Source organism: Dendrobates tinctorius, unplaced genomic scaffold, assembly GCF_039654945.1.
Source record: "Dendrobates tinctorius isolate UK_male_01 unplaced genomic scaffold, ASM3965494v1 ptg000226l, whole genome shotgun sequence".
Classification (NCBI taxonomy): domain Eukaryota; kingdom Metazoa; phylum Chordata; class Amphibia; order Anura; family Dendrobatidae; genus Dendrobates; species Dendrobates tinctorius.
Genome location: NW_027361893.1, coordinates 7815159 through 7842500, shown reverse-complemented (window position 1 = coordinate 7842500; position 27342 = coordinate 7815159). Strand labels below are relative to the sequence as shown.

At 46.9% G+C, this 27342-nt stretch overlaps 1 protein-coding gene across 4 annotated transcripts in view; it reads right to left on the bottom strand.

The window, feature by feature from the left end:
• Positions 1-4584: 4584 nt before the first annotated feature.
• Positions 4585-27342, bottom strand: part of LOC141059319 (uncharacterized) — a 68757-nt gene continuing 45999 nt past the window's right edge. For 3 of the 4 annotated variants that reach the window (XM_073555646.1, XM_073555644.1, XM_073555645.1), the window contains exon 7: positions 4585-10077. In XM_073555646.1, the coding sequence (XP_073411747.1) occupies positions 8636-10077 (1442 nt within the window). In that variant the 3' untranslated portion in view covers positions 4585-8635. The remainder of the gene's footprint in view (positions 10078-27342) is intronic. The other variant, XM_073555647.1, reaches the window with a different exon arrangement.

The window sequence follows — 27342 nt, the reverse complement described above, 5'->3', positions numbered from 1 at the left end:
GTCAATTTCGATTTCGAGGAAAGGGAGAATGTTGCATGGCCCAATTGGTTTTTCCGACGATCATGGAACACTGAGAAATAAACTTAAACTTTTGGAGAAGGAAAGAACATAGTTTAGATTCCCTAGGTCCGACGAACAAAAAAATCGAGGTGATAGATTGTTGAATTGCTGCCTGTTTCGTGACGCACTACCCAGTCAAAGAAGGTACGGAAAAGCTCGAAATAGTGACAGGAAAAGGAGCAGCCCATTGGTAGGCACACGTGGAAGTAAAATAGGTGGTCCACCTTACAGCCCAACAAATGGAAGCATTCAGGGTGCACAGATAAAAGACGGAAAGCTGACTATGTCCGTTTTTGCCAGTAGGGCGTCAGGCCTTGCCGCGAGCCCGAGTTCAATTGTTCTGTAAAACGAAGCATAGGTTACAGACGAGTCTTCTGGGGGTCATTAACCGAATCGCGTTTTGGGTAAGAAAGGTTATGTGTCAGGATCCTGACAGCGCCGGCGTACAGCCACCGCTGAGAGCAGGGACTCACCCGCACTGTAAGGACCCCGGAGACAGGAACAGTCGGAAAGAACAGGTGCACAGGACCTGAACGCTGAAGTTTTAGCAAGCAGGCACAGGACCTATGGTCGTGTGACTGCAAGGGGGCGGGGCTTAGCGTCCTGCTTTCACAGATGGTAGAAAACTCAGAGTCGGGCAAAACAGAGATCACACAAAGTACGGGCAAACGAGGCACAGGAGGGATAAACAGACGGGTGGTCAGACAAAGCCAAAGGTCATACACAAGAGGGCGTCGCGGTACCAAGGGGACGAGCAGAGAGAAGTCAAGTCACAAGCAGAGAGTCATACACGAGAGGTAGCGCAGTACAAGAGGGACAGGCAGAACTCATAACAGGGACAGAACCGGATCAAAACCAAACAAGCAAGACAAGGCACACGTACGAACAAGGTCAACTAACTGAGCCGAGGGCAGGAGTATAACTGACACCGGACCTAGGTCCAGTGAGCATTAAATAGCCACCCTCTGCCAGAGCAGGACGGGCCAAAGCGAAACCCCGTCCTGGATCATGACATGATGTATTAGCTGATATTTACTGGGCTCTTTTTTGGGCAAAATACCTAAAGGCGAGATTCTTAAAGAGCTACTTGGCAGCAGTGGGATCCGAACCGTTGGGTAAGAAAGATGATGTATTAGCCTATAATGTCAGTGTTCTTTTTTTGGAACAAAGTTTACTTTCAATTGGGGTAAAATTCACATTTGCTGCTCCATAAGCCCAAGCATTTAACTACTCAGCCATTAGCGAGATTCTGAAAGGCAATGATTTAACTATGGCGGCTACGCCCGCTGGGATTATGCCTCGTAATTGCTCTGTTTGCTTTGAGGGTACACCTTGATGCAGGATGTCCTTGAATGTAAAGATGGTAGCTGCGTAATTGGTTTTGCTTCAGTAATATGTGTTGCTAAGCATTGTATTTTTTTTTTTTTTTTATAGTAGATGCCTTTCTCAGTATTGAATCATTATCGATTTATCAACATTTACCAATATGTGTCACAGAAAAAATGATACCTGAACTGGTGTACTCCGACTCCTGGATCCGTATTCCACTTTTTTTATGTGAGATACATACTACACTGAGTCCACTCCAGGGACTCTTACTCAATTTAACGGGGGTAAAACCTGTAATCAAATCCATAATCCATGCCTCATTCCTCTTGGCATTTGTTATAATCTATGTGACTTTTGTTATGCTGTAATGTCTATTGTCTGCACAAGTCCCCTCTGAAATGTAAAGTGCTACGGAATATGTAGGCGCTATAGAAATAAAATTTATTATTATAATATATTCGCCGAGCAGCTTGTAAGCACTCAATTTGCTTGGCGGGTACACCACGATGCCGGGTGTCTGCGTCCGCAGGATGAGCATCCATGTTTATGTTTACCATGTAAATCAACAGTATCCTTCGTTAAATACTAAGTGGGCTCCTGGTCCACGTGCAACCGTTGAGTCCAGGAGTAATTAGCGGTCGCGTATGAAAAAGGGGGTAGGCTGCTTTTGAGCCATCATCAATCATAGCCAAACATCTGTTGCTTTTACTCCCCAGCCTAGATTAGGCTGTAGGGCCAAACGATTGCAGAACTCCTCCTCATACCGCCAGCAGGTGGAAACACTATTCTTATTTTCTGAGTGATTTATAACATGTAGATCACTGGGGTGAGAACACTCACCACTATTTGACTCTGGCCAAGGAGTGACTCCAGGTGATGGAGGAACTCCGGCTTCCATTATATCGTTGTTTGAGGTCCGGTGTCTGCAGTGGCCAGAAACCCTGGGAGTGTGGGATAGATTTCCAAGGCTGACAGGCCAGTGATGGAGCACATGATGTCTGATCCCTGTCATGTGCATGAGCCTGAGTGACGGGGGAAATCTGGGGTTATCTGGTGGTTGGACTGGCTTGTACCCCTGGGTGAAGCTTCTCTCTGGCTGTCAGTCATTGATGTAGCATGAACGGCTCTTAGAGAGATAGTGGGAATGGTGACGGAGTCGTCTGATGAGTGGGAGGTCATGCAGCGTCTACACCTTGGACCACTGCTACAAAGGGGAGTGATGTTACCCCCTGTGCCCGTTGTGGCTATGGGCATAATTGGTAACGTTGTGCTGTTTCTCACAGGGGTATTATTTTTTTTTATTGAAAGGGTCATTGGGGGGTTGGCGGTGTGTACTGTGTGGTTGGAGTGCTTGTGTTACGTGCTTTTTAGACATACCGTATATGCGGCAAAGCATGTTGAACAGTCGGGTTGGACCGGACAGCGCGTTCTGCAGCAGCCTTTTGTATTCTGACACATAACCCCAAGTCGTCCCGAGCAGGCAGTGCAGCTTCGCCTGCCGGAGATGCTGTGGGTCAGGTGTGGGGTTAAAGTGGGAATTTGTGGGGGTCCCATCAGGAGGTGCGACGTCAGCGTTTGGGGGGCACGATCCTGGACACCCGGTCCCGTGGACTGGGAGCCAGTTGGGTGTCCTGGTCTCCCGACACTTGTGGAGCTCAGGCCTGGCCAATCTGCAGCACAGGCCAAGTTCCCCGCAGACAGCGGGGCTATCACGGGCCTGCTGACAGGAAGTGGGTGGAGCTACCACGGGCCCACTTACAGGAAGTGGGCGGTCTGAGAATTTCGGAGCTGTGGCGTGTTCAGGCCCAGCTCCGTATCGACCGGAAGTGGGCGGGGCCTTCCGGGCCTCAGCGCGATGTCGGGAGAAGTCACCGAGGTCCGAACCTAGGCGGGTGGAGCGTGACGCCGGCGGAGGAGGAATAATGTGCGCAGGGCACATGCTCCCGGGCCCGTGCACGGCGACGGCAACAGCAGCGCCCGACGCGATCGGGCTGGTGGATGGAGTGGTGGCAATGACCAGACACCGACTTGGATCTGCACCAGATGGTGGGAGGACCGCGCAGAGCCAGAGAAGTGTGAGGGGGGGTGAGCTGGGAGAAGCCACAGGCAAGCAGGATGAAAGGCCCGCAGGAGGTGGGTACGGGGCGGACAGCACAGGGAAGAGCAAGAAATACAGTCAGCGGGGAGACTAGGGGAGGATGAGGGATGCCAAGGAAGCCGGCAACCTCGGGAGATCTACAGGCGGACTGCGGCCTAGGAAGAGATTGAGCCGCGGGGATGTAAATATAAGGGGAGGCCTGCGGCAAAGTTAGGGGGTCATGAGAGGCACAGGGAGGTGAGCACTCAGGCGCCGGACACAAGGGATTGAAACGATTGCTCACCTTCCTGTGATGCTCTCTGCCGCATGGCCTCGATCATGGCTTCGGACCTGGCTGAAGGGGAGACAAAAGCTTCTAAGGGTCAGCCGAGGAGAGAGAGGAAGACCACCACCCCAGCACCTGAATTTAACCCCTGAGGGTGTGGCCGGATGCCCCTTCCTCTCTTCCCATTGGTCAGTTGGGCGTCCTAATTATGGCATTACCTGTGGGATTAGTGGTAGGGGGAGGCACTACACAGAACTCCTTTCTAAGTTATTTACAAGGGGGCTCTGCAGTCAGATGCACATTCCTTATACAGTACCGTGCCTGCCATTCTGTCTGTGTAAAAACAATCCCTTTTAACCCCTTTCCGACATCTGGAGAAAATATACGCCGATGTCGCAGTCCCTCCCTTTTGGTGTGGGCTCCAGCGCTGAGCCCATATCTTTTACGGCACATGGTGGGCCAGAAATCCCAGCCCTGTCACATGATCACATGTCACCAATGGGTTGGCATAACAACTAGAGGTCTCCAGCTGACCTCTATGGCTGTCTCTGATGGATCCTATGAGCGCTGCCTGGTGGTCGGCGCTCATAGCAAGTGAGCAACTCTGCTACATACAGGCGATCTAATCATCACCTGTATGTAGCAGACACAATCCTGTTATGGCAGCTACTAGTCTCCCATGTAGACTATTGAAGAATGCATGTGGATACATTGGGGGGGTCGTCAGTGGGCGTCCCGGTCCGCTAGCCGAAACCGCATAGACCAGGGATCATCCTGCCGAACTCCTGTTCTCCTTTTAACGTGGGCAAAACACTACTCAGACAACACAGGGTAAGGGTAAAACAGTGTGGCAATGCTTTATTAACGACAAGCGTAGGAAGATCACACTCCATTCAGTCCATACAAGGTACAAGGCCAGTTGATCCGAGGATCACAACCTGGCTTTATATTCCAGGGTCGACTACTCCACCTGTGGCACGCACACAGAGAGGAGGTAACAACATGTGTAGGAAGATGACAGTCCATTGAGTCCATACAAGATACAAAGCCAGTTAATGAAGATCACAACCTGACTTCTCCAAACATATCCATGATTCAGCGATGGTCAGTGGAGTAGATCTGTATTCTTCCAACTGAGGCTGAAAAACCCCAGGTTGTTTCCTATAGAATGATAGATCCGTGTCCCTCAAGATGGAGACATGATGAAAAATTGCTGCTGTCCTGTCTCTGGTCCTTTGAATGTATGGATGTCTTGGCAGAATCTCTCCGGCTGTTTCTCTCTCAGTCTTTATACAGAGGCATGTAACCTGTTTTTAGACTTAACAAGTATCCCTCATTCAGTAATTACATAAAGGTTAAGAATGGAGACGAGATCAAGTAGCATTACTTGATTTAAACTATTTGCATAGTTTTTCCCTCTCTGCTTTAGAAGTCAACAAACTGGCTCAATAACACAATGCATAATCAGCATATCAGCAAACATCACTAGTGATCAAGGATAAGTGAACAATCAAAGTCAATATTACCGGCTAACACAAACAAAAGTCGGTTTTCTTGACCAACGAGAAATCAACACTTAAATTTGAAAGCCAACATACAGATAACATTCTGTTATTTGCTTGCTAAAAATACTCATCTGGTTAATTAAGATACAATTCTGTATGTCTTCACAATGCCAAAAGTACAAAAAAAGTTTTGAAAAATATTAAAAAGTTCAAATTACCCCCTTTTGCCCCATTCAAAATAAAAAAAAAATATCAAAAAACCATACACATTTGGTATCGCCGCATTCAGAATCGCCCGATCTACAAATATAAAAAAAGAATTAAGCCAATAGCTAAATGGCAAAATGATAAAAATGTCAAAACGCCATTATTACATTTATTTGGTCGCCGCAACATTGCAATAAAATGCAATAACGGGCAATCTAAAGATTGTATCTGGACCAAAATGGTATTCATTAAAAACGCCAGCTCAGCGCACAAAAAATAAGGCGTCACCCAACCAGAGATAATGAAAAATGGAGCCGCGACAGGTATCGCACAATTCTTTTATACTTTACCAAATAAAGAGGAGTTATTTTTACTAATAAATGTTTGTTTTGAGTATTTTATTTTCTGTTGGTATTTGTTTTTTCCTATAAAACTCCCATATAGTATTCCATCCTTGAACTCACGCCGCGCGCATCATGTTTTGGTACAATTTGTCAATAATATATATATATAGGTTCTCCACGTCTGAGTTATTTTTCGTGGTCAACAAAATACGATTTTCCTGCAATTCATTTCTCACTCTAGGTATGATAATGACTTCTATGTGGGATTTTTGATGTTTTAAAAGGTTGTCCACAAGTTGGACAATCCCTTCTCATTCCTTATGTTTGGTCCTGTTAAAATAAAAACACTTATACAAACCTCCCATTCTGGCACCGTTTCAGCTGTGTCGGCACTTGCGTCCTTGGGCCTCTTGAGTTTTTTACGTTATGTGAGCCTTGTGACCAGTCAGCACTGGTGTCACTGTCCCCACTTTTGGACAAATCGAGCATCATGAGGCAGTCAGAGCAGCCGCGGCCCTGGCTTCCTGTTGATGTTCAATACCGCCCAAAGGTGGAAATAGTGACGTTGCCGCTGATTGGTCGCAGGGCTCATGTGATGTAACACATTCACATAAGCCCATGGACACCGAGTGTCAACAACACTGAAATGGAGCCGGCACACCAGCGGAGTATGAGTGTTTTTATTTTAATGAGGCCAAACATGAAGAATGAGTTCACTGAGAAAAATTATTATTTATATACTATAATATATTATACACACACACACAATTCACCCCCTGAAGGTTAGTCAGAAGGTGACTAATAGAAAAAGAATATATACCCCACGTCTCATTATATAGGGTGCGGTAATGTATACACACTCTCTCCAAGCCTCCCATTTCTATGGGTTTCACCATCCTCACCAAAAGCGACTCCTCAAGATACTGTATATAATATAACGCTGTAGAGCGTCACTCTGTCCGAAGCCTTTATAGACAGAATTAGGCATCCAGTGGTGAGAAGTGTGTATGGCACCGGAGATGGCGGGACGCGTACACACTGCATACCGCGATGTCCGACGCCATACTTACCTGACAGGGAGGAGCGTTGCCGCTGCGCTTCTCTTCGGCCAGAGACCGGGGCAGGAGTGCGGCCGGAATCGCGCATTCGCATAGCGCGATCCGGTGCCATTTTACTGAAGACAGTGTGTCTTCAGCAATATGGCGCCGGACAGCGCTATGGGCATACACGTACTCCGGCGCCAGACTCCTCCCCTGGCCTCCAGCAGAACGTGACTGCGCTGGAGCACAGAAAATAAGGGAGAGTATAAATGTTTTTTTTGTGTGTGTAATTTAATAGGGGTGAGGGGGACCATACATACCAGGAAAGGGGGGTGAGAGGATCATGCATACCAGGAAAGGGGGGGTGAGGAGACCATGCATACCAGGAAAGGGGCGATGAGAGGACCATGCATATAAGGATAAGGGGAGTGAGGGGACCTTGCATACCAGGAAAGGGGGGGTGAGAGGACCATGCATAACAGGAAAGGGGGGTGAGGGGACCATGCATACCAGGATTGGGGGGTGAGGGGACCATGCATACCAGGAAAGGGGGGGTGAGGGGACCATGCATACCAGGAAAGGGGGGGTGAGAGGACCATGCATATTAGGATTGGGGGGGTGAGAGGACCATGCATGCCAGGATAGGTGGTGAGAGGACCATGCATACCAGGATATGGGGGTGAAAGGACCATGCATATCAGGATAGGGTGGTGAGAGGACCATGCATACCAGGATAGGGTGTTGAGAGGACCATGCATATCAAGATTGGGGGTTGAGGGGACCATGCATATCAGGAAAGCGGGACGAGAGGACCATGCATACCAGGATTGGAGGGTGAGCGGACCATGCATACCAGGATAGAGGGGGTGAAGGGACCGTGCATACCAGGATTGGAAGGTGAGAGGACCATACATACCAGGATAGGGGGGTGAGGGGACCGTGCATACCACGAAAAGGGGGGTGAGATTGGGGGATGAGGGGTATCATGCATACCAGAATAGGGTAGACACATTTGCAGTGTGTCTTCAGCAATATGGCGACGGACAGCGCTATGGGCATGCGCGTACTTCGGCGCCAGACTCCTCCCCCGGCCTCCAGCAGAACGTGACAGCGCTGGAGCACAGGAAATAAGGGTGAGTATAAATGTTTTTTTGTGTGTGTAGTTTAATAGGGGTGACGGGGACCATACATACCAGGAAAGGGGGGTTAGGGGACCATGCATATCAGGATTGGGGGGTGAGGGGACCATGCATACCAGGATGAGGAATGGGGTGCCATGCATACCAGGTTTGGGGGGGGTGAGGGTGCCATGCATATTATGATAGGGATGAGGGGTGCCATGCATACCAGGATAGGAGGAGGGCAGCACATACCAGGATGGGAGACCATATACCAATAAAAATGCTTGCCACCCGGGCATAGAATGGGTTCATAGCTAGTTTAATAATATTGACCTATATTTAAGCGAGACTAGATGAAGAAAACCATAATATCATGTACCATGTTATCTGAAACAGTCAGAAAACTAGCCACATATTGGCAGATCCCAGACTTCCAACTATATACTTTGTAAGTTTATAAGATACTCCAGTGTCAGGAATAGATAGTATGTGAAAATACAGTATATACCACTCACCTTCTGACTAACCTTCAGGGGGTGAATTATGGGTATAGTTTTACTTTTGTAATTAATAAAGTTTAGTTTTATCCTTTTGTCAGCAAACATGAGGAATGACGAGAGACAACCCCTTTAAGAAGATCCAATTTTGGTTAAAACTATTCCAACATTATGAACATAAAGGCTTCTCCCCTATGTGACATCTCTGATGTTTATTAACAGATGTTTTGCAAGTAAAATATTTCCCACATTCTGAACATGAAAAAGGCTTCTCCCCTATGTGACATCTCTGATGTTTATTAACAGATGATTTGCAAGTAAAATATTTCCCACATTCTGAACATGAAAAAGGCTTCTCCCCTGTGTGTGTTCTCTGGTGGCTATCAAGATTCCATTTCTGGTTAAAACATTTCCCACATTCTGAACAGAAAAAAGGCTTCTCCCCTGTGTGAATTCTCAGGTGCTTAACACAAGTTGATTTACTGTTAAAACATTTCCCACATACTAAACATGAAAAAGGCTTCTCCCCTGTGTGAGCTCTCTGGTGCTTAACCAAATCTGATTTATTTTGAAAACATTTCTCACATTCTGAACATGAAAAAGGCTTCTCCCCTGTGTGAGTTCTCTGGTGGCTATCAAGATGCACTTTCTGGTTAAAACATTTCCCACATTCTGAACATGAAAATCGCTTTTCCCCTGTGTGAGCTCTCTGGTGCTTAACCAAATCTGATTTATTTTGAAAACATTTCTCACATTCTGAACATGAAAAAGGCTTCTCCCCTGTGTGAGTTCTCTGGTGGCTATCAAGATGCACTTTCTGGTTAAAACATTTTTCACATTCTGAACATGAAAAAGGCTTCTCCCCTGTGTGATTTCTCTGGTGCCTAACTAAAGCGGATTTTTGTGCAAAACATTTCCCACATTCTGAACATGAAAAAGGCAAACCCCCTGTGTGGGTTCTCTGGTGGCTATCAAAAACCGATTTCCATTTAAACCATTTCCCACATTCTGAACAGGAAAAAGGCTTCTCCCCTGTGTGGATTCTCTGGTGCTTAACACAATCTGCTTTATTGTTAAAACATTTCCCACATTCTGGACAGGAAAAAGGCTTCTCTCCTGTGTGTGTTCTCTGGTGTCTATAAAGAATATATTTCTGGTTAAAACATTTCCCACATTCTGAACAGGAAAAAGGCTTCTCCCCTGTGTGGATTCTCTGGTGCTTAACACAATCTGCTTTAGTGTTAAAACATTTCCCACATTCTGAACAGGAAAAAGGCTTCTCTCCTGTGTGTGTTCTCTGGTGTCTATAAAGAACATATTTCTGGTTAAAATATTTCCCACATTCTGAACATAAAAATGACATCTTTGCTTTAGGAGCAGCTTGTTTTTTAATGCCTCTTTTGTGACCTTGATTTTCCTTAGTAGTAGGTAATGAATCAGAAGATGGGACCTGTTTCATAGGATCAGATGACAGATCTTTGCTGTGAATGGATGATGGTATATCTGGAGTAACACCAATCACTTCAGTTGTATCTTGTAGGATCTCAAGATCATCAGATTTAAAAATTGAAGATGTCAGCTGTCCCTCTGATCTCCTGGTACAGTCATCTGCTAAGATAAAAACAATTATTTTTTAATAAAATATAATTGAGTTGGAGAATGACTAAGGGCTACGGCCAGAATCGCATAAAAATATTACATGATTTTACAATTTGTCTGGACTACTTTTTTCTTTTTTTAAAGAATGAACTAAACAAGAATTTTTTTTATTGAAATTCAGTTTGCTGATCCAATTTTCTTTTCTTAATCAGCAGATGGTCAAACAGAATTTGGATCCTAACTGCAGTATAAGAGGCTACCACATAACACACGGTGAGGCACTATTCTCTTTCTTTTGTTGGTTTCTAACATTTTTGATCCCTGCATTTAGCAACATTATAGTGAGAAGAATCCATTTAATTTACTGTGTGTCTCCTGGAGCACAATCTGGGCACTGTGTGTCGGGTAATGTGGTACAGCAAAGGGTGTTTTGCTGAATGGGAGATACATTTCTCCCAGCAGGTTAATGTTTGGCTGGGATTTTCCCTAAAGACAAGAATCTGCGATGATGTCTTGGTCACGTGATCAGCCCATGTGATGTGTACCTTACCTGTGGGTGAGGTTATAGGCTATGTAATGGAGGTTGGTGTTTGGCACATGGTGAGTGTGTGTGGAAGATACAGGAACTTGGCTGGAGTTAACCTGAATTTGTTTGCAGGATTACAGAAGCAAGACTCCAAACAGCCCTGGGAATGGCACCTGGCGGACGCCGCTGACCTGGCAGCCGCTTAGTTAAGCCCGTCCCATGAAAGGGTGAGTCTGGAACCAGTGGTTCTCCAAGCTGAAGTATGTTTATGTTTTCCGTTACTTTCTGTTAACCTGCTGTTTTTCAAAGTGACATTAAAACCACTGAAGTTGGACTTTAAGCCTGTGTGTTGCCTCGTTACTGTGGCCCTGCCATTGCCTACCAGAGCAAATCCCTACAGTAATAAAATGGCTAATGTGCAATTTTCACTTTCCTACATCCACTGCATGTTGATTTCTGGAAAGTGGCCGTGGAGTCAAAATATTCAATCCTCCTACACACGTGGTCAAAATTGTTGGTACCCCTCATTTAATGACAGAAAATCCCAAAATGGTCACAGAAATAACTTGAATCTGACAAAAGTAATAACAGGGGTGTGTCTGGATGAAGAGCTGAGTGGGCGCAGGAATCGCTAGCTTCGCCCCCCAGCAGGCCATCGTGGCTTAAAGCAGCAAGTAACAGCAGGGAAAATCCAAAATATCACTCACCGTGGCCTCAGGCAGGGTCTGGCCACCGATGGAGTGCATCACCAGGAGTTATGGAGCAGCTCGGGGTCTCGGCCTGACTTACAGGCACCAAAATATGGGTAAGAGGGTGTTTTTACCATGCTTTTTTTGACTGTCCTTTACAATGTGGTCAGTTAACGACCTATAGGGCTCCTAGCAGGACAGTTATCATTATCTGGCGTTAATAAGTATTTTACTATTATTAAGCATTTTTTCTATTGTTTTATGCCAGATGTATACTCTTTGTCCTGCATGGAATATCCTCTTTGTCATCTTTTTGCCCACTTGTGGGTAACTGGGTCATTAGTTATATGTGTTACACATCAGCACACCATTGCCCAATTTACTTACCTTTTCTAGCCTGTATTGTCGCACCATGGTTGCATCATTGTCCACTGGTTTTTATTACTGTTCTCTTTCACTATATGTGTGGTGTAATTTACTTGTACATATATGAGCCCGGATTTTTGCAATATTTAAATAAAGTCTTTGTTACATTTTGGCATAAATAGGGCTTTGGTCTTCTCTGTTGATTTATTTCACACACAAGCATTTGATGTATATTCTAGGGATGTAAGCTCCCATATATTCTCTATTGCTTCTCATATTTCATGAAGAGTAACTCGCTTTTTATACAAATATGTTTTTTACATCTATCTTTGGTTCTTGGTATGTTCTCACAGGAGGAACATGGCAGATCCTCACCCAAGGGCCTGGAGAAGCAAGGCACCATGCCGCAAGTATATGAACCTGCACCCGACACAGGGCACAGCTCCACCCCCCCCCCCCCATCACTGAGGCCACACTAAAGTCCCTGCTAGGAGATCTGAAGGACACCTCAGTAATGATATCACCTCAGTCTTCAGTGCACTACAGAAAGACATTGGGCACATAGGGGACACAACAGCCCACATTGAGGAGAAGCTGGAGGAATTCACCACACCCCACAACCACTTAGTGGATTTTCACAATGAGACAGATGAGGAGATTGCAGCCCTAAAACTGAAGCTGTCGGACTTGGAGGACCGCTCCAGGTGCAACAATCTGTGCTTCAGGGGGATACCAGAAAGCGTTGCTGTGGACAAATTGGAGTTCCTAATGGATTTCTTTACCGCATTAATCCCCGAGTCGGAACAGCAAGACCTCATAACAGAGCGCACAGGATCCCCAAACCCAAAAGTGCCCCCGCCTCTACACCTAGGGATGTAATTGACTGGCTTCATTTTTATCATTTCAAAGAAGCCATCAGTAAAGCAGCAGCGGGTGGACTGGAGCTCCCGGAGAGATTCAAGAGCATCCTGGTGTTCACCGACCTCTCCGCCATCGCCCTCAACAGAAGAAGGGAATTCTTCACAGCCACCAAGATCCTACTGGACAAAGGGTACAAGTGAGATTACCCTGTGAAGCTGATCATCACTAAGAATGAAGCCACACAGGTCCTGACTTCCCCCCCGAGAGGCCATGACTGTGCTGCAAAAGTGGTCCTTGGCGAAGGTGGATGAGGATATCAGCTCCCCGCTAAAGAAGCTGCTCACCCTGATGAGGGAGTGGACATGAACAAGAAAGCAGAAGAGAAGACTTTTTCTTCACCATGGTCAGCAGAGGCACGAGGGGAGAATTTTGTTTTTTTCAATACCCTCCACTATATACTGGATAGCGGAGCATACATACAATTTTATAAAAATTAGAAAAATTTTTTTGCCATTTCCTTTTTTTTTTTTTCCCTACTTGTCTAATGGTGACATATAGATTTTATCTGTAATCTGTATATGGTTCTTCATATTTCCAGCATTAATGTAAAAGGACTGAATAGTCCATTTAGAAGATTCCTTTTATGGAAAGAGGCCCAATCCCTTAAAGCAGATGTATTGTGTGTTCAGGAAACCCTCCTGAATAGCACTGATGCCCACAGATAATTGCAGAATAGGAATTTCCCAAACGTATTCCACTCCCATGCTATAGATAAAAAAAGAGGAGCAGTAATTGTGATAAAGAACACTGTCGCCTTCCAGCTAATCACCAGCGTAATGGACAATGAGGGCAGATACGTCATCCTAGTCTGCACCATAAACAAAACCTACACAATTGAGCCAAGGTGACAAGTACAGAAGCGTTCAATAAATAGAGCACAAAGAGCATCTTAGCAATGATATAAAAGACTGCATGACTACACCTAGAACCGGTGAAGCAGCAAGGTCGGTCCTGTCCCCGACGCGCGTTTCGGAGCTAAGAGGCTCCTTCCTCAGGGGGCGTGATGCTCAGATGCTCTTTGTGCTCTATTTATTGAACGCTTCTGTACTTGTCACCTTGGCAGGGTACATTTTCCATTAAGGGCAGTAGCACTTGCTACATGATGATGTTTTATACACCTCTTGCTATATATTTTTTTTTTTGTAATTATGTGCCCCTGACCTAATACTGGCTACAATATTTAGCTCTGCATTCTCTCTACCTGACTAGGTGTTTGCAGTACGGTTGGCCCTATGGACTATTGTGCTCATTTACATGCTGTTTCTCCCCTTCCATAAACTGCGTGTCCATTTTATTAGTTACCACAATGCATTGCTTCAATCCCAAAGTGAATTGCTTCTGTTAAATGCACAGGCTGTGAATGCTGTTTAAGACACAGCTATAAATTCCGCCACCATGGTGCTATAATTAATCCAGCAATAATACAAACAGATTGCTTTATTCAGAGCACATAACTCAACAGGCTGCCCTATATTCAGAGGGCAGAACACTCCCCGCCTGGCATCAACTGATGCCACTTACAGGCTCTTTAGGCGAAAGCAATAGAATTAGCTCCGCAACTGGTCTGAGGAATAGTTTACTCTCCCCAGCCTTCCACACTTTGACCTCAACCTTGCGCACCTTCTCATGTTTGCTTGGGGATACTTTGGTGATGAGGCCCAGAGGCCACTCATTTTGGTGTGTCTGACTGTCCTTCATGAGCACAATATCACCGGGTTTGATGTTCGGCTTGTCGATCTGCCACTTCTTCCTAGGCTGTAAGGTGGAGAGATATTGCTTTCTCCATCTATCCCAGAAAGTATTGGAGAGACTTTGAACTTGTCTCCATTGACGTCTGTAGAGGTCCTTGTTGCGGAATTCTCCCAGTGGAGTACTGGGAGCGTTGGTTTTCTGAATAAGTAACTTGGCAGGAGTGCGACTGTTTGGATCAAGCTTTTTCAAGACACTGTCGCCAGAAATGGGTTGACCCTTGCTGAGGTTGTCTATTTCTTTGGCGCAACACTCACGTTGTATGGTACGAATGATCATGTTCTTGGCATTTTCCAGGTTTAGAGCATTAAAGGCGTGCTTGCAGTTGTGCCATCCTTTACAAGGCTTCTGACTGGTGGGTGATGTTGATTTGTAAGACTGAGCTACATGAATTAAGCAAGCAATGGCACGAACAAGCGAGTTCAGGGTTGAAAACCTGCTGAAATGGTGGGATTTGAGGTAATTGTCTGAAGCCACCGTTAGAAGAACAGATACCTGAGGGTGGATTTCTTCATCTGCATCTAGGTCTACCAGTAAGGTGTCAGATTTTTCACTGTAAGGCGTTGAACAATGTAGGAATTCAGGACCCGTAAACCAAGTTGTGTCCTTAAGGTGTCTTGAATCAACAGATCTAGTTGCGTGGTCCACAGGATTGTGGTGTGTGGACACATATCGCCACTGTTTAGGGCAAGTGGACCCCCTGATCCTTAGCACCCGATGGCTGACGTAAACAAAGGCGTTGAGTTTCATTGCAAATGTACCCAAGCACTACCTTGCTGTCTGAGTAGAATTCAACGTCCTTGATTTCCAGGTCCATTTCCATTGAGATAAGTTCAGCTAACTACTGCTAGCACAGCCGCACAGAGTTCCAGTCTGAGTATAGTGTGTTCCTGGACTGGCGCTAGTTTTGTCTGGCTCATAAGCCTTACGTGGTATTGTTCTTTAATGTCAGTAGTCTTCAGATATCCTACTGCTGCAATCACTTTGGTTGAGTCATCGCAGAAGATACAGAGCCTTTGCATCTTGACTTCTGTTGATGGTATGGAAGCATATGGTCGTGCCACAAAGATTTGACAAGGCCTCCAAAGATTTCTTCCATCTTACCCACAAATCTCTCTTCTCCATGGGAAGCAGAACATCCAATTCAGACATCTCTTGGGTGAAGTCAACATCATTTTACCTTGGATAGTTACAGGGGTTACAAATCCTAGAGGATCGCACAGGCTGTTTATCACGGACAGGACACCGCTGCGCGTGAAGGGTTTTTCTTTTTCATTGATCCGAAAGGTAAATGCATCCCAGAGCAAACCAAGGCTCCGTTGCATGGGAAGGGAGTCTGTGTTTATATCCAAGTCTTTCAGATCAGTTGAGTAATCTTGAGAGGGAAAAACTGCCAACAGTTTTTGGCTGTTGGAAGCAATTTTGTGCAGCCTCAAATTGGACAAAGTGAGCATTTCTTGTGTCCTTTTTAGGAGACCAACTGCCGATTCATCTGTGGGTGTGGATTTCAAGCAGTCGTCCACGTAGAAGTCCTTCTCTACAAACGATCTAACATCCGACCCGTACTTTGCTTCACCCTCTCTGGCTGAATGTCTAGGACCATAGATTGGGATAGCAGGGGAAGGACCATTCCTGAAGATGTGTACTCTCATCCGATACTCCACGATGTCTCTGTAGGGGTCATTATCGTGGTACCAGAAAAACCTCAAATAGTTTCTATGTTCTTTCTTGACAAGGAAGCACTGAAACATCTGTTGTATGTCAGCCATGAATGCAACTGCATCCTTGCGAAAGCAAAGAAGTACTCCTAGAAGTCTTATTGAGGTCTGGGCAAGACAAGAAGACATCATTTAGCGAGACCCTTCATATCTGGTGCTTGAGTCAAATACTACTTGTTATGGCGGCGGAACATGCTTAAAAAATATAAATAAACATGTTCGCCGCCCGGGGTCCACCGTGCAGCAGGTGCAATAACCGCTGTTGAAAATGCAGAGCACCAGGACGATAATGTGCACAGGAAGAACTGAACCTGGTGCACAAAAGCAAACTCTGTTAAAACTCACAGAGCTGTACCCAAAGCCGGAGTAGTTAAGAACAGCACTACACCCGAATGGACTTACCATAAATAGGCATGTGCACAGCATCGCAGCTGCGAACGCCAAAAGCGGGCTGCAAGCACGATATAGCAGGCGCGAAGCAGGACGCTGGCTGCTGCAACTGGCGGAGCTTGAGAGCTCTGGCGCGAGCGCGCACACTGGGTGTATCCCAATCACTCACACATTCGTATTATCAGAGGGAAGGGGTTTCTTAATAAGTCATTCACCAGTCCAAGCACCCGTCACACAGCAGCAAGTATTGAAAATACTAGCGCATGGCATAGTGGCCATGCGCACTTTTTATAGCGTATGGGACCTGCCGGAAACCTCCAGGGGCCCGAGCATAACCAATCAAATCAGGAGCAGGACCTGAGCACCTGACTCCTCAACTCCAATGAGAGCTAGTCCCGTGAGCATGCTCAGAAGCAGGGAAAAAGGACTTAGCCTCAGGAGACAAATGTGAGAATCTGGGTTGCTGCATATGCATAGAATGACCCAGATTCCTAACACTACTCTTATCTGACCAGGTTTCTTAGGATGATACACGCCAAAAATAGGTAAATACCAACATTCTTCAGAATCTGGAAGTACAGGTGCAATTTCTGCATAGCCATTCTGAAATATTTTTTCCATGAAGGCAAAGAAATGCTCTCTCATTTCAGGTGCCTTCTGAAGTTTGCGTTTGAGAGAGACAAATCGACCATAGACAGGTTCTCTTTTGTTGGGTAAGCGTTGCCTCTGGGGTTTAAATGGTAGAGGGGCCACCCAACTCTTTGACTCCTCTCTCACCATCTCTCGATCCATGATGTCGAAAAACAGTCTGCCTTCTATGGACATTGCTACTTTGTTGTCTTCTCTTGTTCTGTGGAAAACTGTGCACCCTATGTGATCTTGATCATCGTCACATGCGTGGTCTTCACAGGAAGGATCAGCTAACGGACAAGGTAGAGGAGCATTGCGTGGCAACTCTTATCAGGAAGCTACTCTTACATGGCTGGAAGAGAGACGGATGTCCATTTTCAAGAGTATTAGTGAACATACTGCTGACTGAGGTCGGTTTGTGTGCTCCACCTAAACAGACGTCTCCGACAATGACCCATCCCAGGTCAAGTCTGAGTATATGGGGTGCTCTGTAGGCCGTTAATCTGTCCTCTAGCCTTATGGACTTGTAGTATGTCTCTTCTGAGAAGATGATCGGAGCTTCTTGATCCAGTTGCGGTATAAGATGGGCTACACGCTTCAGATGAGAATGGTGAGCTGCTACCTCTGGCGTAGGTATCTCAGACCTATTGTCGGGAATCTGGTTGCACTCCAGTATTGATGGCAAGGCTATGCAGGTTTGACAGTCTATAGACTACCTTTAACCCAGTTGCTTTTCTCCCCGCCGTCTCGACAGTATCCGCACGTTTTCAAGGAGTAAGGAGAACGGGGGCGTGGCCTGAGGGAGATGTGAGTGGACGCGTGCTGAAGGAGCTCCCGCTCGATATAGGACAGTTTGATAGATTGCAGCCACTATTTAGCTGTCAAATTCACATTCCTTGGAGAGGGTGCTGACCCTGACCGCAGGCTCTGTAAATCAGGAGTGCACGAACAAATGGCAGGAGAAAGGAGGCAGAAGGCCGGCTGGGGAGTTGGAGAAGAAAGTACAAGATGGTGCCGGTGGGGAGGACATGATGGCGGGCCCGGAGGAGGATGAGGGAATCCCCAAGAAGTCAGATGCCGCATTTAAGCTGCGGAGGTTCGCCAGGCTGGAGGAAGACACGCAGAGCCCGGCACATGCAGGTGGAGGTCAGCCTGCGGAGGAGCCAGAGGAATCTGGTGTGGAGGAGGGTGAGGAGAGTGACTGCGGGAGCCGGGAGGAAGAGCAAGGAACAATGAGGTGGGAGAGTGGAGGTGAGCTGGAGAAATGTAAGGGGCAAATGGGGGGATGGTGATCCCAGAGGAGCCCACACTAAAAGACTTGTTCAGGCTGGCACTGCACTCTCACACTACTATTACTGATGTGGCAGCACAGCTGGGGGCCCTGCAGGCCAGTATGTCTAAGTTACAACACTCTATGCATGTCACTAAGGAGAGGATGGGGAAGCTGAGAAACGTATTAGCACTGTGGAAGATACTATCGCAAAATCTGACAAGCAGCATCAGCGTATGGCCACTGCAATATCAGCTGTGCAGGCAAAGACTGATGACCTAGAGAACAGGTCAAGACGCCACAATGTGCGGATCATTGGGGTGCCGGAAAAAAACGAAGGCTCTGCGCCCACCGAGTTCTTTGAACAGTAGCTGTTAAACACTATTGGCCAGAATAACCTGGCCAGTTTATACGCCGTGGAAAAAGCTCACCACGTTCCCGCGTTTCCCCTCCCCCCTGGTCGTCCCCCAATACAGGTGCTTGTCAAGGTTCTACATTATCGGGACAGGGATGCTATTCTTCGCTTTTCCAAGAATCATCCGGACCTGGAAATCAACGGCTCCAGGATTTCCATTTACCCGGACTTCTCTATGGAGGTTCAAAAGCAAAGGACCAAATTCGTTGACATTAAGAAGAGGTTGAGAGCTCTGGGTGTGTTGTACGCAATGCTATATCCGGCTAAATTAAGAGTGGTAGATGAGGACATTGTCCATTTCTTCCCGGATGCAAAGGAGGCCCTCAACTGGCTGGACAGCAACGAGACGCGTCTTCGAAAGGCGAATTCTAAGGACTCCGCTGGCTGACTGAGCTTACTTGTCCTTTAATCGGGACGGGATCCTACATATATCCGCTCTTCCTTCCTGTATACCTTTTTCTCAGGAGGAGGATCCTCCCTCTCATTTTGGGAAAAAATCTTGCTGTGCTTTGGAGGGGGAGGGAGAAATTTTCCTACCTCTTTCTATTTTTCTAGTTCACATGTTCTAGACATGTTGAAGGTACTTAACAGAAAGTTAATGTGAATGTTTTATGGTTAACTGTTGAGAATTGTTTGGCTGCAATCACTAGTCATATGCTACTCCCAGAGGTTGGGGAGTAAAGCAGGCTTGCTTCGGTGAAGATACTCTGAATCGGATAAAGTACTCCCTCTCCTCCGTGACACCTGGAGGAGATGGAAAGCTTGAGTTGGGTGAAGGTTGGGTATGGTGGGGGTGGGGAGGGGGGAATGTTAAATTATTGTCTATGTCACAGGTATGAGTGGAGACAGCCTTACTAATTCACAATTGTGGAAATGGATGGCACGGTATTTGGGGCTGAAGGGTAATGGTGGATAAAATAAAGATAATAAGTTGGAACGTTAGGGGGTTGGCGTTCGGAGTAAAAAGACAGGCAATGTTTACGTTCTTGCTCGATGCCAAACCTGCAGTCATAGGCTTGCAAGAAACCCACTTGATAGAGAGTAGAATGCATCTTCTCAAAAAAGGGTGGCTGCAGGCAGGGTATCATGCAACATATTCCTCATACTCATGGGGGGGGGGGGTCAGTGTTCTTGTTTGCACAGGTATGCCTTTTGAACAATGTAAAGAGATTATAGACCCGCTGGGACGGTTTGTATGCTTGCTATGTAAATTGTCTGGTTTACTGATGTTACTGATCTCGATATATATCCCTGTTGTGAGTTCATTTTCCCCTTCACCATTGAGGTCTGATGAACTCCCTCTTCTGGTGAAGGAAGGTAGTGAGGCTGATTACCAAGCACCTGAGCAGAATGAGGATGACTGGGTGACTGGAATTGCTGACTGGATATAAGGCAGCCGACGCCTTTCTGCCTTGCTGGTGATTTCTCTAAGGGATCCTAGGAGACCAGTCTGATTCCTGCTCCTCAAAAGTTAAGTTTTCTGCTCTGCTTTTTGCATTTGTGCTTTGGTTTTGTTTTGCCTTGTTTTTCTGGATTTCTGCCATTCCCTGCTGGGGTGAGCTGAATTCCTTTTTGCTCTGTCTTCAGAAGATACCTGAGTACTGATATAGTCTTTTTGAAGCCTAGTGTCTTCAGGGATTTTTTCCCTTAGTCTGTTGGCTCTTGTTTTGATAGGGTTTTTGGCGGATTAAAGACAGCAGCTTTTCTATCCTGTCCTATTTAGTTAGCTTGGGCCCCATCATTTGCTCAGCCTATCTTTCTATCTGTGTGAATGTTTTTTTCAACTTGCTTCACCGTCATTATATGTTGGGGGCTGCCTATTGCTTTGGGGTCTGCTCTGGGGCAGTTTAGATTTCCCTTTCTGTCTTTAGGCAATTTAGCTCTCTGGCTGTGATCGAGGGGTCTAGGTCACCGTAGGAACCCCCCACGGCTACTGCTAGTTGTTGTTGATAGGTTCAGGGGTCTGCAATCCGATAGCTGCCAACTTCTCTGGTTTTCTGGACTTAGCTAGTATTTCTGTTTTTGCCTCCTACGGTGACTCATTCATAACATATCCCTCCGCCGTATTGTGGGAAATTGCTGTACAAGGTCATGGAGGTAGTGGGCGATTTCCCGGGGATTCCCTTTCTGATAATTGTCGACTTCAACAATGTTCCAGATGCCCATTGGGACAGGGGTGGTCGGGAGGCGTGGAGACTGGGTGGTAAATGCACCCCCTTTGGAACCTATAAGTACTCCTGCTTTTCATTCGCCTTTGCCCCGCTGTCCAGGATTGATCTGGCTCTGGGGAATGGTACGATGTTAAGTCTAGTGGGTGAGGTAACTTATTTGGCTAGAACTCTGTCAGATAACTTGCCTGTGTGTGTGGTGCTTCAGGGGCAGGGCTACAAATTTTCCAGGAGACCCCTGTGGAGGCTAAATCCGTTCTGGCTCCAGCTGATTGATCTGGACAGCCATGTGGGGGATGACCTGACGGAGTTCTTTAAAATTAATATGGGCTCGGCCTCGGTATTAATGGTATGGGAAACCATGAAGGCCTACTTTAGAGGGCTGTGCATTAAAGACATATCGCTAGTTAAGACCGAGACGGGCAGGAGAGACCAGGAATTGATTAGGTCATTAGAGGGAGCAGAGGCGGCACTAATTGAGGAGCAAACCCCTGAGGCCCGGGACCGTTTGAGATCAGTGCAGAGAGAGGTTTGTCATATGAAAACTGCCGAGAGGAAAAGGCTGTTCTGCACAATGAAGTTTTTCGAGGAGGGAGAGAGAGTGGGTCACCTTCTGTCCAGGGTGGTGGCGGCCCAAAGGGAATCGGCGTATATTGCTAAATTAAAGGGGAAAGATGGATGTGAGCATACAGGCAGTAGGGCCATACTGGAGGTGATGATGGCATGTTACTCCAATCTGTACCAGTCACACGTGCAGCCGTCGGAGGAGGAAACATATCTTTTTAGTGGGGGTGCAGCTTCCACGACTCACTAGTGGAGCAGAGGCTTCTTGAGGAGCCCTTTGATATGGAGGAACTTGAGGCAGCTCTGGCCTCTGTACCTAGTGACAGGGCCCCGGGGGGGACGGTATCCCAGGGGAAGTCTACAAAAAATACAAGGAGGTGTTGCTTCCCAAGTTGATGGAGGTTTACTCTGCGGGTTTGGCTGGGGGCGAGCTGCCCCGTTCCATGCGAGAGGCGATAATTGTTGTCCTACCAAAGCAGGGAAAAGATTTGATGGACACAGCTTCATATCGTCCGATCTCTTTGTTGACCACTGACATTAAGTTATTGGCCAAAATGCTGGCGAACCGACTTAACAAGGTCATCGAATCCCTAATTCACCAAGACCAGTCAGGGTTTATGCCCAATAAATCCACAGCTATAAATCTCTGGCGATTATACTTAAACATGCAGGCGAGGGCAGATAATGTGGGACAGAGGGTAATAGTTTCCCTAGATGCCGCTAAGGCGTTCGACAGTGTGGAGTGGAGGTATTTGTGGGCGGTAATGAGAACCATGGGATTTGGTGATGAGTTTGTGAGTTGGGTCCGTTTGCTATATACATCCCCTAGTGCTAAAATACGGGCTAATGGTTTGCTGTCTGAGAGTTTCTCCCTATATAGGGGAACGAGGCAGGGGAGTCCCCTGTCCCCCCCTGCTGTTTGCGATTGCGGTAGAGCCGTTAGCGGCAAAGATTCGGGGTACTACGGACATCCGGGGATTCCAATATGGCTGCCACGTAGAGAAATTGGCTTTATACGCGGATGATGTGCTGCTGTTTCTGGCTGACCCGAGCGACTCCCTGAGTTCGGCTAAGGCAGTTATTGGTAAATTTGGCTCTATTTCTGGACTGACTATCAACTGGGATAAATCCGTGTTGCTTCCCGTGGACTTGGCTGCTCCCCTGGCGCTAGACCCTGGGACCCCTTTGAGGGTGGTTAGGGAGTTTAAATATTTGGGCATTGTGGTATCGGCTAAATTGGAGGAATATGAACGGCTTAATCTTACCCCTCTTATCAATAAGTTTCAACAAAAAATTGGAGCATGGACGAAACTATTCCTCTCTGTGGCAGGTAGAGCAAGTTTATTAAAAATGATCCTGATGCCCCAGCTCCTATATATACACTTCATAATACGCCTGTCTGGTTGGCGCAAAGTAAATTCTACCGGATTGATTCTCTTTTCCGGGACTTGATCTGGAAGGGTAGTAGGGCACGCATTAAACTTGAACATCTACAGAGGTCAAAAGAGGAGGGGGGCCTGGCAATCCCAAACCCGTGGGTTTATTATGTGTCATCCCAATGTCAGCATATGGTGGGGTGGGGGGAGCCAACTCAATCTACATCGGCCGGGAAGGTCCTTGAGTTTATAGTGGGCAGAGGTCCGCTGCTGGCTAGTCTAGAGGCTGGTAGGTTCCGGGTGAACCCTAAAAGGCTCCCGACGATCACTATGGTGGACAAGATTTGGCAAAGAGTTAGACAATGGAGGGGCATTACGGAGTTCACGCGCTTTTCGTCGGTTTGGTTTGATCCGAGACTGGGGGAGTTAATACGTCTGAGGGGATTTGCTCAATGGAGAAGGGACGGGATATGGTTTGTGTCACAGCTGTTGGTTGACGGCATGCTTAAGACTTTTGACGAGATCAGGAGGGAGTTCCCTCTTAGTCAATCTCTCTTCTTTCAATATCTGCAGCTGCGGCATGCAGTCGATCATCAGCTTAAAACATCAAGAATAGTGGTTCAATCAGATGTGATGGTGAATCTTATAGGGTCACTGAGGGGCACTAGGGGTTTCATCTCCCTCGTATATAGGGTTTTTTTTTGATTCATTCCTAGTAAGGCACCCGGCTAAGTCCAGAGAAAAATGGGAGGAGGATGTGGGACCAATCTCGGATTCTCAGTGGGATAGCGTATTACAATTCATCCCCAAGGTCTCTATGAGTGAAGCCAGGAGAGTCTCACAACTCTACCTAATACATAGGGTATACAGGACCCCGGTCTGGATGAAGAGGGCAGGCCTGAGGGGAGATTCTTGCTGCCCGCGTTGCTCTGAGGATGGGGCAGATCTCCTACATATGATGTGGTCCTGCCCTGCCCTACAGAACTTTTGGGTACAAACACTTAATTTGACTCAGGAGGTCATGGGAGTGGATCTTATAAGGAACCCGCTGAAGTGTGTATTGGGATGCATGGAGGATATTGCAGTTGATGAGTGGGGGGAATCTGACCATAGCCAGAATCCTATATGCTGCCAGAAAGCTCATTGCGGCCCACTGGTTAGATGACAAACTGCCAGTTAGACAGGAACTGATTAATAAGGTTAACTTTATTATTTTGATGGAACAGAACATATATGCGAAAAGAGGTCAACACATGCAGTTTGAGAATGTGTGGGGTGGCTGGATGGAGAACCCAGTCCTGGCTTCGGAGGCTCTTATGAGAGAAAGAATGCGTCCATCTACGCGCCCTTGACCCTCTGTGTTGGTACTTTAAACAGGGATCTTAAGTGGCTATCTCGAAAAAAGATTCAAAATGTGACATGGTGTGTAATAAGTGCAATGATTTAAAGGGATGGGGTTAGGGTGGAAGGGGGGAGGGTAGGGGATCTAGGATGTAAGTACAGTTATATCGCCTGTCAGGTTGAACATGGTTTATATTATATGCTAAAGTTAAATGTATTGTCAAAGTTTCATGCTGACAACTTTTAAATAAAAATCTTTTTTTTTTTTTTTTTTTTAAAATCAGGAGTAAGGAGAACCAGGGCAAGCAATGTTGAAGGTGTCGAAGAGAAAGGACTTGGCTAGAGACCTGTTGCTCTGATCATCCAAGATTGCATACACCTTAATTGCCTTATCTCGGTGGCACGCTGGGTAGACTCTGACAAGGCAGATCTTCGAGCAGGATCTTCCTGTTAAAAGTTCCTTACAGATCTCTGTACACTGGGAAGCGATTACTGGAGTGTCTGCGTCGGTGACCATCGGCTTTTTGCCGCACTATTCTACTTGCGATGATACACTCTGGAACGCCCTCAGGGGTAAGGCTGTGTTGTGCTCCACGCTACCACATTCCTCGAATTTCACACTGGTTTCACAGTTCTTAGCGAAGTGCGAGGTCATCGCACAGCATCTGAAACATATCTTGTTTTCTTTGAGGAAAGCTTTGTGGTCTTCTAGAGTCTTTTCCCTGAAGGCTCTGCATTTTAGCAGAGGATATGGTTTCTTGTGTAGGGGGCAGTATTTGCCGAGATCTTGAGGTTTGTCTTCCTCTGGGGAGGTCTTACTTGCCCTGTAAGGAAAACCTGTGGGAGTAACATTAGTTTTGTGAACTGCCACTGGTGTTTTACAGGGTTTGACACCAGTGGTAGTGCTACATGACATGGTAAGAACAAAATTGGGGTCATTTCTAACTCTTGCTTGTTGAGTAACAAAGTCTATGAACACCTTGAAAGAGGGAAATGAGACCTTATGAATCTGTTTGTAACGGGACCCATGACTGATCCACTTCCCTTGTAGGTTGTAAGGGAGTTTTTGAGCAATTGGGCTGACACCTTTGGCGGTGTCCATGAATACCAACCCTGGCAGGTCTCCTATCTGAGCAACCTGCACCTCCATTAACAAGTCACTCAGTTCCATAAGCTTTTGATAACCCTTATTTCCTATTCTGGGAAAAATCATCAAGTCTTTTATACAAAGCATTTTCAATTGCTTCTACTGACCCATAACATTCAACAAATCTCTCCCACACCATACGGAGGCCTATGTGTGGGTAATTTATGTTAATGTTTCTAATTCCTTTGGCGTGTTCAGCGGACTCGTTCCCAAGCCACTTTACCAGTAGATCTAACTGTTCACTACTAGAAAGATCTAAGTCGCTAATGGTATTCCGGAAGAGGGCTCGCCATGCTCTATCGGTGAATTTTACAAGTCCCCTGTTCACCAGGTCCCGGCAAGCAAAGAACTTTGCAGGGTTCATAGTGGCTGGGTCAGTGTCAACACGAGCTGGTGTGCTGCTGTCATGCTGTGTGTGTGGTGTATCCTCATACCTGTAAGGAGCTTCTGGTTTCGGATTGTCCGTATAATTCCTTTCTGATGCAAGGAGTATCCCTTTCAGTCTGGGTGGAGGCTGTACCTTCTGTTCTGTGGAACAGTAGCTGTGGTAGACATCTCTGTGCTGGACGATCCCTTGTCTATGGTAGTGAAGTTCGGGGTTGGATCGCTGGTAATCGGCGTAGGCTGGTCGATGTGGTGCGTCAGGGCTGTCATCCATGCCGGAATGTTGACGGACGTACTCTGCGACGCGCTGCGCTGGATCTTGCTGCTCTAGATCTGGTCCGGGAATGTTGCTGCGTCTGTCACAATCAGGATCCTTCATAGCTTCCAAGCACTCTGCCTTAGCTATTGCAGCTTCTGTCTCCTTGTCTGCCGCAAGTTTTTCTAGTTCTGCTTGCAAACGTGCAGTTTCCGCTTCTCTCTCTGCCTGCATACGTGTGGTTTCGGCTTGGAGACGTGCGGTTTCCGCTTCTCTCTCTGCCTGCAGACGTATGGTTTCGGCTTGAAGACGTGCGGTTTCCGTATCTTGCTCCGCCTGTCTCAGCTTTAAGTGCATCTCTCTTTCGGTGAATGAGGATCTTGCTTTGGCTGCCTCGGCGCGAGCGACGGCAGCGAGCTCTGCTAATGACAACCTGCTGGAGCTTGCTCATGACCTCGTTTTCAGTGAGGATGTGCTGTTTCGAGACATTGTGCGCTTAGCTTCGTACTGCTGAGTACACTAGAGGGAGACAGTCTTATCCACGGTGGGCTTCCACGTGGCGGGAAAGATGTAGCACTTGTTGGCGGGCTGCAGTAGCATTCTGCGGCTGTATGACGGCTGCTGTGATACCCGTATGCGAAGCAGTGTGGGTGTTAGCAGTCCCGTACAGTCTATGCAATCACCGCGTGCGACCGACGGTCCTTTACTGAGCCCTAGGCAAAGAACGGAGGTGCTTTTCGGCCCAGGAAAATATTCGGTTTGAAAGGCCCTCCAGGCTGCTGGATCTCTTACCCCCCTGGTGCCTGAGATGGGCCACTGTTGTTATATTGTCTGAGTAGACTGTGATGTGCTGGCCCCAGACCAGGTGTCTTGCTGCCAGTAGAGCTTCTTCCACTGCCTTCAGCTATCTGAAGTTTGAGGACTTTGCGCTCACTTTCTGGCTCCATAACCCCTGGAATGGGTGACGAGACACTACAGCTCCCCAGCCTTTTTTGCTGGCGTCTGTCGTTACCGAGACTAAAGGGGTCTGAGACCAGTTGATTCCCCTGCACAGGTTTTTGTGGTCCATCCACCATGCCAGCGAGGCTCTCACTACCCCTGGGATCTGGACCTTTTTGTTCAGACAGGTGTGATCCCGATTCCAGTTTTTTAAGATATGGGACTGGAGCGTTCTGGAGTGGGCCTGTGCCCAAGGTACCGATGGATGTATTGGTGCTTTTATGGGCAGACTTTTCTCCCTATAAGAAAAAGAGAGGGGGAGAAGTATTTTAAGGACCTCTATCCCGGATCGCACCACTAGGACCCACCCCAGGTAACACTCACTGTGGCTGGGGCAGCGCTGGGCTCTGCAGATGCAGGGGTGGAAG